This window comes from Mirounga leonina, unplaced genomic scaffold (assembly GCF_011800145.1).
Source record: "Mirounga leonina isolate KUSES-001 unplaced genomic scaffold, KU_Mleo_1.0 Mir_195, whole genome shotgun sequence".
Taxonomy (NCBI): domain Eukaryota; kingdom Metazoa; phylum Chordata; class Mammalia; order Carnivora; family Phocidae; genus Mirounga; species Mirounga leonina.
Genome location: NW_023270490.1, coordinates 11121313 through 11136536, shown reverse-complemented (window position 1 = coordinate 11136536; position 15224 = coordinate 11121313). Strand labels below are relative to the sequence as shown.

Sequence of the window (15224 nt, the reverse complement as noted above, 5' to 3'; positions counted from 1 at the left end):
GGGGGGGGGGGGGGGGGGGGGGGGGGGGGGGGGGGGGGGAGGCGCTGAGAGTATGGGCGGTAACACTGGGCCCCTGAGGGCTTGCTCTGACCGGGGTGCTCTAGCAGCTCCTTCCCGCGGCCCGGGCAGTCAGGGACCAGGTCTGAGAGCGCACAGATAAGGAGAAGCAGAGGCAGGACAGGAGCCGCCAGGTGTGGACTCTGCCACTCAGAGCCCGCCCAGCCTTGCTGAGGTTCCTGCTGCTGCTGAGGTCGGGGAACTAGAACGGAGAACGGTGCCTGGGAGTCATGAGGCCTTGGGCTGCGTCAGCACTTCAGAGGTGCTGGCAGGTAAAGCCAAAGAGGCAGAGGGGGAGTCAGAAGGCCAGGCTGGGGTCCAGCTGTCGGGGCTTAGTGGTGGGGAGGGCTGTGAGCATAGCCGCTCTGTGGAAGAAGGGGCTGTGGGAGGCAGGCTGGGGAGAGCCCTGCAGTTAGGACAGAAGCTCTGGGGGTTGGGGCCGAGGGGCAGTATTTGAGGCTTTGCCAGAGCTGTGTTGCTGTGTCTGACGCTATTCTCTTCCAAGGTGGTTCAGTCTGGCGGCAAAAACATCGAACTGGCTGTCATGAGGCGAGATCAACCCCTCAAGGTAATCACTAAGTTTATTTGCTTTCATTCTGGAGCATTCCCGGTGATGCGGGGGGCAGGGACCCTTGTCCTGCAGCTTCAGTGCTAGGAGAGAGGTTCTCCCAAGGCCTCCCACAAATGATGTGCTCTTGACACACTGAAAAGCTGTCAGCAGCCCAGCAGGTTTGCTTCTGCTTTTCCGTTGCCTACAGGCAGGGTCAAGACTGTTGTCACCTGGGTCAGGCGCACTCAGGCTGGTTTTCCTGTAGAAGCAGCTGTGAGGTGCAGTCTGGCCCGAGCCCGAGAGTTCCCTCCCCAGAGGCGGCACTGGTGCTCCAGGGCACCTTGTGTGGCTTGGGGGCCAACCATAAACTTTCTCCGGTAGATTTTAAATCCTGAAGAAATTGAGAAGTATGTTGCTGAGATTGAAAAAGAGAAAGAAGAAAACGAAAAGAAGAAACAAAAGAAAGCATCATGATGATGAAATCTTACAGTGATTTTTAAATTCAGATCATGGGTGATTCTCAAAATGATATGTAGGCATTTCCATTCCATTTACTGTCCACGTGTCCTGCAATAAATTTCCGTATTTGTTAACCTCTTCTTAAGAGCATCTGTGTCTTGGTGGAATTATGACCGCTCCGTAGAGTGGAGTCTTCCCCTCAGCTTGTGTCTCGGGAGTGCTGTCCTTAGTGGGAGCTCTCCTTCATGTTCCTTGTCACCAGGCTCTGAGACAAGGCACTGGTGGCGGGCAGGGGGTGTCCGCCTTACTGGTTTGAGTCCACGCAGAGCATGATGGCTTCTGTAGACAGAGGTGCGTAGCACTTCACATGGACACAGAAAACGCCCATGTTTCCCTCCTTTAGAGGTTCTAACCAGACCGACCTTGTTCCTTAGAGACCTTCACACAAGCTCCTAATTCACACAGAACACGAGGGACACAAGCACAAACAGCACTCAGTTAAGTGTTTGAACAAAATTCTGCCGAGCAGCGGCTGGGTTCCGAACAAGTCCCGTATTCTGGTTTGTAGTAGATCAAGTCTTAACATTGCTGTCCTCTCCCCCAAGATTCCTGGTGCTGACGGCCCCCTGCTCGCTCTCACTCTAGCCGGTGACTGCCCTGCTTTCATTGAGCCTCAGTCCTGGCCCTCCGCTAGGTCTCCGCAGGAGACTAACCCCTGCGCCCGCAGCTTTGCTGCTGCTTGGGACGCTCTGCTAGCAGGCCTGCTGACAGAATCCCCTTCTGTCTCCCTGTGCCCCGAGGACGTGGCACAAAGGACTCTGCTTTCAGCTCAGTTTACGGCTTCTCTTGCTGAGTTCTCACTGAATGGCACATACACATTCTATTTTCTAAAAAGGAATAAAAAGTCCCAGGTAGATTTTAAGTTCAGCATAAAATATGTAATTATCAAAATGTCAGTTTAAAATTTTAATAGCAAAGTTAGTCACAGTGGTAAACTGACTTGACTATATTTAGATTTGCCAGCAGAAATACCTGTCTAGTGCAACTGCTGAGTCACCTACTTAGTTTAGAATCAGCGCCCCGGCTACCTGCATCTAGCATGTACGCTATGGAAGCTTTTCATTTCTTCCTGGCCAAGGATGTTCCTTGTCTGTGCCCACCCCCGCAAAGGAAGGTTGCCAAGAATTTGTTGAAATTTTGAAAGTGACAATGGGGCCCTGATGTTGCAGGCTGACTCCCCGCTGCCTGGTCCTGCTCTGGGCAGGCATGGAGGGAGATGCGACACGGCGGACAGGATGGGCCTTAAGTCGTCTGTCACTGCTTTCAGAGTCAGCCAAACCCATGACAGCCAAATGGGCTGCTTTCATGCATGGTGCTGGGGTCCAGCCCCGTAACAGGCCCGACGGTACCAAAGATGTGCAAGCTCTGGGGAGCTTGGAGGTTGTAGTAAAGCAACAAAGGGACCGCTTCTGAAGCAAGTTTATCTGTGAACTGAATTTTTAAAACTAGTTTGTGTCCCAAGTGTCTGGAAAGCAGAGCCACTCATTCCAGGGAGGTGGCCCGCTGTGAAGTTGGGCTGACCCATGCATGCCCTTTCTCCAGAGCAGCCAGGGCAGTCTCACTCGAACAGATGTCCCCCAGGATCCTACCAGCCTGAGGCCGGAACATGCCCCAGGACGGGCGTGTCAGACATGAGGTGACTCAGGCAGCAGAATCAACAGAACTATTTACTTTCAGAGCAGTAAAAAAAAGTTTTAAAGGTTTGCATGTTTATTTATAATTACAATTTACATTACTCCAACAGAGCAGCCCATTGCTATGTTCTATTTCTTAGCCATTAAGTCCTACAAAAATAAACCCAAGCTTTTACAGTAACTGAATCAACACAGAACTAAAACCTTTATAGCTATTTAAAGGGGTTTAGTTACCAAGGTGCTTATGTTCAACACAATACCCTCTCCAGAAGAAGGGCGCATGCTTACACTAAAGGTCTGACCCATTTACTCATGCAACAAATTTATATTCCCCACCCACCCTCCACCCACTGTAAAACAAAAACACAACTATTTACAATTGAGAAGAAATATGTTCTCGGTCAACCGACCTTGCAAAAAAGACTGGCTCATTTCCAAGTGGATGAGACACTGAACAGTGGCCAGAGTCCAACACTGACTGGCCTGGGTCTGAGGATGTCAGGGGCAGGGCAGGAAGGATAGGTACCCCACAGTGGGGCTTGCCCTGGGCTTTGGCCCCCAACCCCGATTCCTATGGAAGTCAGGCTCTGAGCGACAGTTCCTAGCTCATGTTCAGGACCCCTTCCTAAGCCTCCAGGATTCTCCCTCTTCCCCGCCCTCCCCCCACCCCCGCCAACCCACCAGCCCTCAACCTTGACATCGCCACTCTGGATGTAAGGGTTGTCTGGTTTGCTTATACAACATGATCCGTGGGACACCCCACTTTCCCTGCCCTAAAGCCCACCCCCATACACACACACTCCCATGCTGGCCCTGCCTGGCTCCTGAGACCCCACCTGTGCCCATGGGGGTGCCAGGCCAGCAGCACCAGAGGCCAGTTGGGTTATAGAGATAAGCTTGGCTGTCACATTGACCAAATGAAATTTGGTTCCACTTTAAAAAAGTCAAAGCTGTCACAAAAAAAAAAAAAGCCACAAAGTGAGGATCAAGCTTTTGCTCTAGAAATCTCCTTCCAAAATACCAAAACCTTAGAATTAGGCTGTGCGTAACTAAAGAGGAAAGACAGGCCAAGATACCTCAAAGAGGTTACCCACAAATACTTCCCCCAAAACAAGTGGTTCTAACTCAGACCACGTCCAAGTTCAATTAAGTCCAAAACATTAGTAGTACGGGAATTTTCCAAACTCCGTAAACAAAGTGACCCACGACGTCTCCCCAGTAAGTGCAGCGTTTTTCCAATATCCTCAGACACAGCTTTGTTTCGGTACTACTTCCGCAGGCGCCTGCAAGAAGGGGACAGGACACCAGGTGAGTACGCTCAGCACATTCCGCCAGGCAGCCACCCAGCGTGAGCCAGGCACACAGCCTCCCAGGGAGAACAGGGATGCTCAGCCCCCCTCACACTTCAATCAGGCCCAGGCCCCCCAGACTTTGCAATCACAACCAACGATGGAAATCATCTTTGTACACACGGGGGACAGGAAGCTCCGGGTCCCTCCTGGCCGGGGCAGGTCAGCACCAGGCACACCTGTAACCCATTCACCGCCCAGACCCACGGAACACAAGTCACCAGGACCTTGGTGATGTAGTCTCAGAGTCCCTGCAGGCTGGGGCGGGGAGGCTGGCTTGGGACAAGCTGTTCTTGCTGACCACACTCTGACAACACCGGGGCCTGCCCTCCCCAGGAGCCCCCTGGGTGACTGGGAGGGTCCGAGCCCTCGTCTTGGCCTGGATTCCTGGAGGCTTCCCCTCTTACTGGAAACCAGAGCCAACCGTCTCCCGGCTCCTGAGCTCTTCCTGCAGAGCTGGTTATCAGGCCCTCCCACCAAAGGACCCAGAAGCCTCCTTCCCTCACTCACCTTGGGCTGCATCCTTACACCCTGCCAGTCCCAGCTCTGTGGGAAGTTGGGTTGCGACGGGCTGTACCGTTGCCCCTGCCCCCTCGAAATCCACCCCTGAAGCTACGGCCGCGAAGAAACCTTCCTGACACCCCAAAGGTCTCTGTGTTGAGCTTCCGTTCCTCAGCCCATGTAGTCCGCCTGGAACTGAAGCACAGAGAGGTACATGAGACCAAAGGCAACAGTACATGTGCTCACCACTTTCTGAGCCAGGCCCCAGCCTCACACAGCACAGGAGGAAGGAAAGCCGAGCAGGGAGGGACTGTTGCTGGAGCCAGCAGAGGGGGTGACCCAGTCCCGGCCCTGCAGCCAGAGAGCCAACACTGCAGGTGCTCCCAGCCACATCTCCAAGCAGGTCTGTTTCTCACTGGACTAGGCTGCTCAGCATCAACTCTCACGCCTTTACCAACAAAGGTGAGCACGCGACACTAGACAGTGCCCCTGTGGGTTCCAAGACCCGGAGCAGACCACGGACCCCTTCAGACAAGTTTTTAGGATGTGAGGAGGGGCTTGGGCTGGATGGAACAGGGTCTCCAAGAAGGTGATGCTAATGCTCTGGGGGGAGTGGGGACATGCACGCTGCCCCAGCACCCTTCATACTGAGGATGCTGCAACACCCACCTCTGTAGCTCAGGGGCGAAGCCCCAAGTCTGTTCACAGGCAGCTCACAGGCCACACACCCAGCACTGAGCTCCTGTTCTATGGCCCCCACAGGCCTCACTTCAAAGAACCAGCAGCTGCCCCCTTCAGCTGCCCAGGCCAACAACCCAGAGAATTGTGCTGGTTCTCCCCACATCCAGTCAGCAAACCCGGTCTGCTCCCCCTTCAAGGTGCATTCATAAGCCAAGCTCTCTCCTCTCCCACCACTTGCCACCCTATTCCCAAACACCCAGACTACTGCGAAAGCCTCCAGATGGGCCACCCAGCCTCACGCCGGCCCACCTTCAGCATGTTCAGCAGAAAGAGCTGCGGGATCAGATGGCATAGTTCCTCAGCTCCGACCCTGACAGCTGCCCACGGCTCTCAGCACGAGCTGGTCGTCACTGTGACCTACTACTAAGCCCCACACGCACACGTCCCCCTCATCCCGGACCGACTCTCTTGGACTCTGCTCTAGCACGAGGCAGATGCACACTGCCTGCCTTGCCCCGGCAGCCCGTCTGCAGACGCTTCCTTCATTCCCCCCAACGCTGGCTCCCAAACACCACATGGTGTGAGACCTGCACACTCAGTAATTTACCTTTACCCTCCCACTGCCCAGCCTCGCCCCACCCCGTTCCCGGAAGCATTTCTATCCTAGGCATGCACATGTTTTTATCGTTTTTTTCCCCTGCCAGGATAGAGATGTGGGCAAGCAGGGACCCCCAGCTCGCTCTGTGCCGTGCTCTTGACACCCAGCAGCGTCTGGCGCTCCGAGCGCAGAACGAATGCGTCTGGATTTCCAAGCTGCGCCCACTCTATGGACTCCGTTTATCGTCCAGCCTGGTCTCATGGCAGCATCTGAGCACCAGCTGCGAGACACTAAAAACGCATGACGGGGTCCCCAGCCGCCAGCAGTAAGATGAAAGAACACCCCAAACAGAACACTGGCCAGCGCTGCGAGTAGCAAGGGCCTCAGACCCCAGGGTCCACGGGGACCCAGGAGCGGGCCAGGACGAGGTGCCGTGGAACCGAACGACGCAGCCGCTCAGCTGCGGAGGGCAGTGCCGAGCCCAGCCTTGACGGACAAAGGGGCTGCAAAGCCAAGACGAAAGTCGGGGCTGGACCTTGGTCAGACCCCTCACATGCCTGTGACTGCTGGGGGTTCCCACATTGCCACCTGCTGGCGCCACTAGGACCGATGTACCCACAGGGCAAAAATGTGAGTAGGATCCTAGATTGACCCTGAACTTAGGTCTCAGGCTGGTCTTCAAGAGAGCGTGCCCTAGTCTCAGGAGGTTTGAGGCAGAATGAGGGTCTGGACCTGCCAGCTCATCCAGGCCTCATGAGCCCCGAGCCCAGCGCCCTCCCGGCCCCTGACCTGGTCTTGAGCTCAGAGGAGATGTTGTCAAAGAAGGACTTGGACTTGTCATAGTAGCAGTTGGGCCCCAGGTGGTCTTCCTCAGCAGGGGCCTCATCACTCTGGGTCACCACTGCTGAGTCTTTCTCGTCCCCCTTCTCAGCTTTGTCATCTGCACGGAGAAGAACACAATGGGATGCCAAGAAGCAAACAAAGCACCCCTTCTACCAGAGTGGACCCTCTTGGCAGGTGTCCTCAAGCCTCAGAAGTGCTGCAGAGGGGTCTTCAGGGTTAGTGGAATCCCCTCCTCGAATCCTAACCAGTCCTGTCCACCCTGGGGCCACGTGGTCTGCTCCTCCTCCCCTTGCACAGTTTGCACAGGGCCCCAAGGCTCCTCCTCATTCAGGAACTCCTTAGGGGGCGCTGCTTCCACACTGGCCACTGGCCCAACTGCCCAGCCCCTCCCCGCCGCCCGTCCTTCCTTAACCTGCTTCTACAGATACTCCTTGGCGGAGAGAGCAATTTCCGAATAACGACAAACACCTTTAAAATTCAGTTTCTTCTTAAACTCTTTGTCCAGCTCCTCTCTGTTGAACTGGGCATTGGCGCTCTCAAAATCAAAGTCGCCTTCAAACTTGATTGTGTTTTCTTTGACATTAGTCGGGCGGTTTTGCCCTCTGGAGCGATTCCTTGTTCGTCTGTTCCCTGTAAGAAAGGAAAGCCATGGCTGGTAAGCCACCAACCTGACATTACTCAGTGTGAGATGGACGATAACAAGGAGGGAACAGAGCACACAGAAGCAGACACTGAGCCCCAGCACCCCCTAAAACCGTCACCCACAGGGACAAGGCGGGGGGGGGGCAAGCAGAGCACATCTGGACAGTTCGAGGCTCCCCAGAACTCAAGTGGCAACAGCTGTTACCTGATCTCCTCCTCTGAGGTCTTCTGTTCTCGTCATTCACCTGCCCTTGACTTTGCACAGCTGCCGGCTGAACTACATCTAAGGCGCAAAAGGTAAGAGTAAGGCAAGCGCCTACAAAAGCGGAGCCCAGCGATGGAAGCAGGGTGGCACCACCACGGGGGACATGCAGCAAGGGGAGGCCCTGCAAAAGCACATGGTGTTTAGGATGGGGGCAGGGATCAGTGTTTTTTAATTAAAAAAAAAAAAAAGAGAGAGAGAGGAGAGAAAGAAGAAGAACCCCAGGCAGCAGCGTGCCGCTTTGAGAACATGAAGCCAACTCCGGAGGAACGAAGTGTTCTAGTACCGCTGCTGGTCTTGCTGCTTGGCTGGGCGGGGCGCCCGCTGAGCTGCATCCCCACTGGGCCCTTGCCAGGTAACAGCTTTTTGGCGTTCAGGTTATCAACAGAACCAGTCTGGACAGCCTGCTCCACCATGGGGCTCTTGCCGACTGGGACGGATGGAAAACCAGCTCCTGAGACGGGAGGGGAAGGAGGGCTTAAAACCAGAGAGGAGAGAACCTCACGCCCCTCTAGCCATTCCTTCTGGGTGGCATGCCAGGCAGTTGAAGGTTACCGCCTCGAGACTCTCCCAATCCCCACCAAACCTCCCCGACCACCCCCTCTTGTCTAGCCAGGTGGTAACAAGGCCAGTTCATCCGGAAGCCCTGAGCCCCAGGATCCCCAAGCTAGGGAACGCCGAGGAGAGAAAAACACCCTGCCAAAAATGAACACCTCCCAGGTGGTTTAGAAACAGCTTTCCAGGGTAGGGAGGGGGACACAGAAAATAAACGAACAAACAAACAAAGCTTTCCAAAAACCACAGAAACTCTAACCCCAAGGGGGCTCCATGGGTTCCAAGATGCTGGCAAATTCACGGTCTGAGAATTTATTTCGTTCCAGTCCACGCTGGACAAGAACCATCCCAGTCCAGGATCTTGTAGTAAATACAGTGATCACTCTTTAAATTCTAAAACACTGTTGTGTCTGCTTGAGAAATAACAACATCGAAAAGGATGCTGTAATAAAAGCCGACTAAAGAAAAGTAACACATCTGGAGGAAACGAAGGCTCCCAGGCCGCCCCTGGAGTTGGGCCGCGTGAAGTCTGTTCCTACAACACCGCAGCCCCCAGCCCTGAGCACGGCAGCTGTGAGCTCAGAAGCCGAGCCTTGGAGGAGGTCTCAGCTCCCAAGGTGTCTGCTGAGGCAGGGAAAGGGAGAGGGCATGCCACCCACACTGGCCCATCTCCTCTCCTCCCCTCCCTGTACGGTCTAAGGGGGGGGCGGGGGTGCTGGGTGGAGGTCCAGAGCTTTGACCCAGAAAAACTGAGCCCTAACCGCAGACGTAACTATGATGAGGCAGCCCGTCACATGTGAAGACTGGCTCGTTCACCTTTCCTATTTTCCACGTGGCACAGACACTAAGGCAACGACTGTGAAAAATCCCTCATGGCCAGCACAGAAGCTGCTCGTGGCCTCGCACCCTGGCACCTGCAGGCGCGCTCAACAGGCACCACCCTAGAGCACCCTCCCCAGCCTGCCACCTTGCCCAGCAGGGCCTTCCCAGAGATGCAGCCGGACTGCTCCCGTCACACTCTAACTTGAGGGGGCAAGACTCTCAGGCTCCTTTGCTTTTGAGAAAACCAAACCAGTTAAACCATCTTGCCTTAGTAGCAATTTCATGCAAACAATCCAAAGAAAGATGAACTGTTTAATATAAGTTTTAACCGGGAAAAAACGTTACTGCTTCTACAACTCGAACACACTGGCATCCACGCAGGAGCAGAAAGCGACACGTGCAAAGTAACAGACTGACAGTAGTCGCGTGCCACAGTGGAAGCTCCGGGTGCGATCTTGGACCCAGCCTCTGCAGTGGTGAGGGCAGAGCTCCTGTGCTCTAACTCAGTCAGGCACGTGAATCTCCGCTCTCCAATGAAACGAGAACATCAGGAAAGGTCAAGAAGCCCCAAGAGGTGCCACAGCCCAGCTGAGACAGGTGGTGCACACCAGCATTAACAAGCTGGTCATTAGGTTGGGGCACCTGGGTGGCTCAGTCGTTAAGCGCCTGCCTTCGGCTCGGGTCATGATCCCAGGGTCCTGGGATCGAGCCCCGCATCGGGCTCCCTGCTTTAAAAATAAAATCTTTAAAAAAAAAAAAAAAAAAACAAAAAACAAGCCGGTCATTAGGCCCACACTATCCACCCGGTCAACAGCTCGAGCAAGTCTCCCAATTTTAAAGGGGCCTCACATTATAAAGACACCTGAGGCCCCTTGGATGACTGACAAATGTGGCACACAGATCCCAGAACAACACATGAGTTTCTCAGACACTCTCCTGCAGTCTCACCCAGCAATCTAGAACACATGTGGGACCAGCAGAAACCTCAGGGAAAGGCTTTCTGTGCAGAGGAAAAGTTCCCATGTCTGGCAGTCTCAGTACAGATCAAAACTGACCCTGGGCCCCGGGAGAGTGAAAGTGCTTAGTCAGTTCTTTCCAATCCCTTCTTTAAAACTCTGGGAGTTCGTTAATAAATCATGACTATGTACTGAATCGAATGGAAGCAGCTTAATCGACCCTTGGGCTTGGCTACAGCTACTGTCACTCTGGGCTACTGGTTTACCCCCTTGCTCTCAGGATGGCAAGACAGCATGCAGCTCTCCCAAACTGCGGTTACCCTTGGAAGTGAGCTGATGTGGCTCTGAGGACATGTCAAGCTCTGAGGCGGGCTGTGGAGATGGAGAGGAACTAGGGCTGGAAGCTGCGGCCGAGGCTGGAGGGCTCACCAGCTTCTCTAAAAGAAGACAGAGGAGAGAAGAGCAAAAGAGAAAGTACACAAATAAGTAACGAGACACTCGTCCTGTGTCTAGCAAGCTTGGAAGGAGCCAAGCAGTCCCTCGCAGGACACGTGGCTCACACAAACCTACTCTAGAAACACAGTGAGCCAGGCTGACAAGGGCACCCACACTAGGAGCAGCAATCAAGACAAGGTGATTAAAAAGTGATCTAAGAACCGGTCTACAGGGCCTGCTCACAGCCCTACGCTTGAATAGGAGCCTGCCAACTCCAGGGTTTGAACACATTGCAAAGCTGCGTCCAGGGCCAGGTAGACTCTCACTCTACACGTGCGGAAGAGAACCTCATTCCAGAGTTAGTTCACCTTTGGGGAAATAACTTTTGAGCAAAGCAATGACAATAAAATGATTACAATAGATAAGATGTTGATTCAACTTTCGTATTTACAGGTTTACAAACGTGCCAATAGTTAGAACTCATCTGTAATCGCACATAACATTTGTTTCTTATTGAAGCAAATGTATCATGACTTCCACCCAGACCGACATTTCAAATAAATTTTGATTTGATTCATCTGTTCCAAAATTCAGACTGCTAACTCTTATACTCTCAATTGAGTAATTACTAAGCATTCTAACTAGCTGAAATTGCACTGAGTAATGTACTAAGCATGTGATACAAACTGAGTATCACAAGAACAGTGTCCCCACTATCAGGGTCTGTGGCCCTGCTTCCTGGAGGTCACAGCACGAGCAGTTTACCAGATAGAAACAGGTTACTCACCTAGGCCCAAGGAAGCGGCATACTGCTGGCTAAGCAGAGAGCTGGCAGCCAGCTGGCTGTAGGGTGGCATCCCTCTGAAGGGGCTGTAAGGCACGTGTGGCTGGAAGGAGGAGGCCGAGCCCGAGCCCAAGGAAGACTGAGCAACGAGACACACAAATGAGAGCAGCACAAGGCCCTCCCATCACCCACCTGGAAAGCACTGCTCAGACAGGGAAAAGCAGCCTGATTTGTCAGCCTCTCAGGCTGGAGGGCGCAGGTTACGTTTCCAGGATGATCTAAGGGAGCTCAAACCTGCCTTTCCCACATTTCATACCCAGCACTGCCTGTCCAGGTAACCCGAACCTCAATTTCCCCTAACTCAAGCCCTGTAATGACGCCCCACTGTCATCAAATAGTTTAGCCTCTGTGTGGGTATGCCATCCTCGATTTGGTTCTGTCCCAACACGGGAGCACAGCCGTGAGGTTCCCAGACAAGCACTCTTTCTCTGGTCCCCACACCTTCAGGGACACTGCTGCCTGTTGCTCCCAAAAGGCCCCTTTGTCCCTCGAGGCCTGGCTCAGGTATTTGCCTCTTCTGAAGTCCCTGACAACTCTCGTTGCAAACCTTTCCTAAGTCTGGCCCGGGGCTCCTCCACATGTCCCAGAATCCCCCACGCATGCTCCTATCTTCCAGGGAGCACCTCCCATAGTATGAACCTCAGAGGAGCCAGGGAATCTTTAAATTTTAAGTCAAGAGAATATTAACTGAGGCTCCCTGGTAATCCTACGCAAATTATGCCTTAATGGGAACACCTGGTCATGTTAACCAACTGCCTTCGACTCAGGTCATGATCTCTGGGTCCTGGGATCTGTCCCGCATCTGGCTCCCTATTCATTGGGGTGTCTTCTTCTCCCTCTCCCCAATGCCCACCCCCCTCCCTCGTGCTCTCTCCCAAATAAATAATATCTTTAAAAAATAAGCAAAAATTAAAGTTATGCCTTAGCGCAGCAAGCAGGTGTATGGTGTAAGAATTGCAAATTCACTGTCCCACAACACTGGAATTTAAAATCTAGACAGTGTCAAGAGAGCAAGTCCTGCTGTCCCAACCCAAATGTGAGGACAAACACAATTCCCCAAACACCCCGGACAAGACTAGACCACCACTCCCATCTCACACAAATGGAGAGTCTCACTCCACAGCACACACTACCGCATACTGAAGTTAAGACCTTTCATAGGGGGGCGCCCGGGTGGCTCAGTCGGTTAAGCGACTGCCTTCGGCTCGGGTCGTGATCCTGGAGTCCCTGGATCGAGTCCCGCATCGGGCTCCCTGCTCGGCGGGGGGTCTGCTTCTCCCTCTGGCCCTCCCCCCTCTCATGTGCTCTCTCTCATTCTCTCTCAAATAAATAAATAAAATCTTAAAAAAAAAAAAAAAGACCTTTCATAGGAACACCAACAGCGGAGACAGAGATTAAACCACTTCTCACTGAAAGGCTATTCCTCGAGTTGAGCGCTCCCGCCAAACAGAGGACACCAAGTTCCATTTGGAAGGCAGCAACACACTTACTTGAACAATAGCAGGATCCTGAGGGAGTGTGTGCTGAGCTTTCGGAGGTTCACACACGGTAATATCTTTGATATCGCTTCCCCGGAAAATGATGTACTCATAGATTTCCTCTCTTGGGGGGGCCGGCCTATCTGTGGGACGGTCTTCAGTTCCAAAAGACCTCACTTCGGAGTGGAGAGAAAGAACCGTTAGGTTATCGTCCTCGGCCAAGGGCGCTCCATCCACCCTCTCCACGGCGGCTCTCAAGCATTCCACGACCGGCCCTGCCCCGCACACTATCACAGGAGAGCACTTGCGGTCCACCTTCCGACAGCTACCCCACCCCCCGATTTCCAATGGCCGATACCTACAAGGCCCCACTTGGCAATGCTCCAAAAGGTTCTAGGTCACAAAGACAACAAGTTAACGACATCCGAGCCTGACAACCCCGTGAAGTTTAACATTCTCAAGCGTGAACATGGGAAGCCCAGTGCCCTCAGCAAACCAGGTCAGCTTTGCAGAGCACCCCGGTTTACACGTGACTTCAAAGATTAAGCAGCCCGACAGCTGCTTTTTGCCTGAAGCCTCGTCCCACGTCGTCACCCCTGGGAGTCTGTTTTGCTGGGAGGGAGTTGTTTTGCTAGGAGAGAAGCCTGGGGGTTGTTACCCTCATCCTCCCACAGCCTGCCTGGGGAGGAGCTATTACAGAAACACGGGCAGAAGCGGGCCCAGAACCCGGACCCACAGCACCAGCTGTGTGTGCCCGAAGGCCTTCTCGGGGTTGTGGACCCTTACCAGCAGGGATTAAAGTCTCTCCAAGGCTGTCCTCCTCCAGTCTCTGGGGCAGAGCTGGGCTTGAGGCAGCCTCTATTTAACCTGAGCACAACTCGTGCCAAGGACAGAGACTCCGGGCCTCAGTTTCTCCAATGGGGATCTCAGGTCAAGCATACTCAAGCGCCAAGAGTACACGTCAGCACATACCCTCGTCTGTAATCCCCAATTCTCCGCTGGAGCAGTACGAACCAACGGCCTACCCTAGAACTTGGGAGGCTATGCGTTAGGACACACTCCCAGAGTTTGGAAGGACGGCGTCCTGAAGGCCTAGCGCTCCCTCTGACAGAAGAAGGGTGCAAGCTGAGCCCTGATCCTTGAAAGCCTAGCAAGACCCATCAAACAAACAGGGTTTCTGCAGACCTGGCCGCACTCATCACCGCTCTCTGAGAGGCGAGGGTAGGACACTCGCCATCTTCCCCGGAGGATGAAGACAAAGAAACTTCGGAGCCACCTCCCGCCACAACGAGCTGGGACAAGATTCTGGGCTCCTCTAGAGCCACAACACAGCCTTCGGGCCCCAAGTCCCCCGGGGAGACTGCATCAGGCAAGAGAGCGCTTTACGCGGGGGCACCGAGCTGCCGGCCGACGCTCCCACCCTGGCAGGAGGTTCCATTAGGACGTGGTATTTGTTCAGGCTCAGGGCCCCGGCTGCTTAATCGGTTCCAGAAGGGCTTGCAGGACGCGCGTCCTGGGGAGGCCCCGGGCAGCCTCAAGCCCCTCGCCCCGCCCCCCCTCCGCAGGGACGCGGCCTTCCGCGCCCGCCCGGCCACACCGGCCCCCACCTGCAGAGCTGGGCTGAGCGAGGGAGGGGGCGGCGCGGCGGGAGCCGGACCCGCCCCCCCTCCCCTCCCTCGGGCTGGGCGGGCCGGCCGCGCACAATGAGCCGCCGCCGGGGCCGGGGCCGGGGCCGGGGCCGGGGGGCACCATTGTGCCGGCCGGGCCCCGCGGGGGGCGCCGCGAGGCGCGGGGAGCGGCCGCGGGCTGTTGGCGGGCGGGGGCCGGGCGGTTGGGGCGGCCGCTACCTTTGGCGAGCGCCACGGTGGAGTTGTCCGTGTCGATGGTGTAGAGGATGCCCTCGTAGCGGATCTGCGCCTTGGAGATGAGGCTGATCTTGCTGCCCAGGTACGGGGTGCCCGAGGAGCCGCTCATGGCGGCGGCCGCCCGGCTGGGCCTGGCCCGCTCGCCTCCGCGCGGTCGCCTCGCCGCCGCCCGCTCCTCCGCCTCGGCGCCTCCTCACCGCCGCCCGTCGGGCCTGCGCTGCGACCAGCGAGCGAGCGACGGCGCGCGGCCAGGGGCTCTGAGGGGAGCGGGGGGAGGAGGGGCCGCAGCAGGCACATCCGGGGCCTCGCGCCGCCACGCCCCGCCCCTGCACGCTCGGCACCCATTGGCTCGCCGCGCCGGCCGCCCTTTAAATATGGCCGCGCCGCCGGTCTAGGGGCGGGCCCGCGCTCTACGCCTGCGCAACCAGCGCCGCGGGCCCGGGCGGGCTTTCCTCGGCTCGCCGCCCCCTCCTCAGCCAACTCCCGGCGGGCCCCGCGCGGGGTGGGAGCACGAGACCCGGCGGGCAGGCTCCGGGGTCGGGGGCGGGGAGGGGGGAAAGGGGTGGGGATTGGGAGGGGCGGGTCGCGCGTGCGCGTGCCGGGTGGGCGGGGCCGGCGAGCGGAGGGGCGGGG

At 55.6% G+C, this 15224-nt stretch overlaps 2 protein-coding genes across 4 annotated transcripts in view; one reads left to right on the top strand and one right to left on the bottom strand.

Annotated features, from left to right (window-relative positions):
• The window catches only part of PSMA7 (proteasome 20S subunit alpha 7), a gene marked incomplete in the record, with an annotated part of 5461 nt that extends 4250 nt beyond the window's left edge, over positions 1 to 1211 (top strand). Inside the window, 2 exon segments of the mRNA XM_035025521.1 lie at positions 563 to 625; positions 989 to 1211. Coding sequence (XP_034881412.1) covers positions 563 to 625; positions 989 to 1081 — 156 coding nt within the window.
• A 1603-nt stretch (positions 1212 to 2814) lies between these two features.
• Positions 2815 to 14863, bottom strand: LSM14B (LSM family member 14B). Of its 3 annotated transcripts, XM_035025516.1 has the most exons (10): positions 14574 to 14860; positions 12739 to 12902; positions 11192 to 11327; positions 10290 to 10406; positions 7923 to 8090; positions 7580 to 7657; positions 7201 to 7362; positions 6679 to 6829; positions 4620 to 4805; positions 2815 to 4043 (listed from the first exon to the last, which is right to left on the bottom strand). In XM_035025516.1, exons 1-9 carry the CDS (start codon positions 14698 to 14700, stop codon positions 4634 to 4636), a joined length of 1275 nt encoding a protein of 424 aa, XP_034881407.1. In that variant the 5' UTR covers positions 14701 to 14860; the 3' UTR covers positions 2815 to 4043; positions 4620 to 4633. The 3 variants fall into 3 exon arrangements, with proteins under 3 accessions (XP_034881407.1, XP_034881408.1, XP_034881409.1); XM_035025517.1 differs by lacking the exon at positions 7580 to 7657 and having other exon boundaries at positions 14574 to 14863; XM_035025518.1 differs by lacking the exon at positions 10290 to 10406.
• Positions 14864 to 15224: the final 361 nt, after the last annotated feature.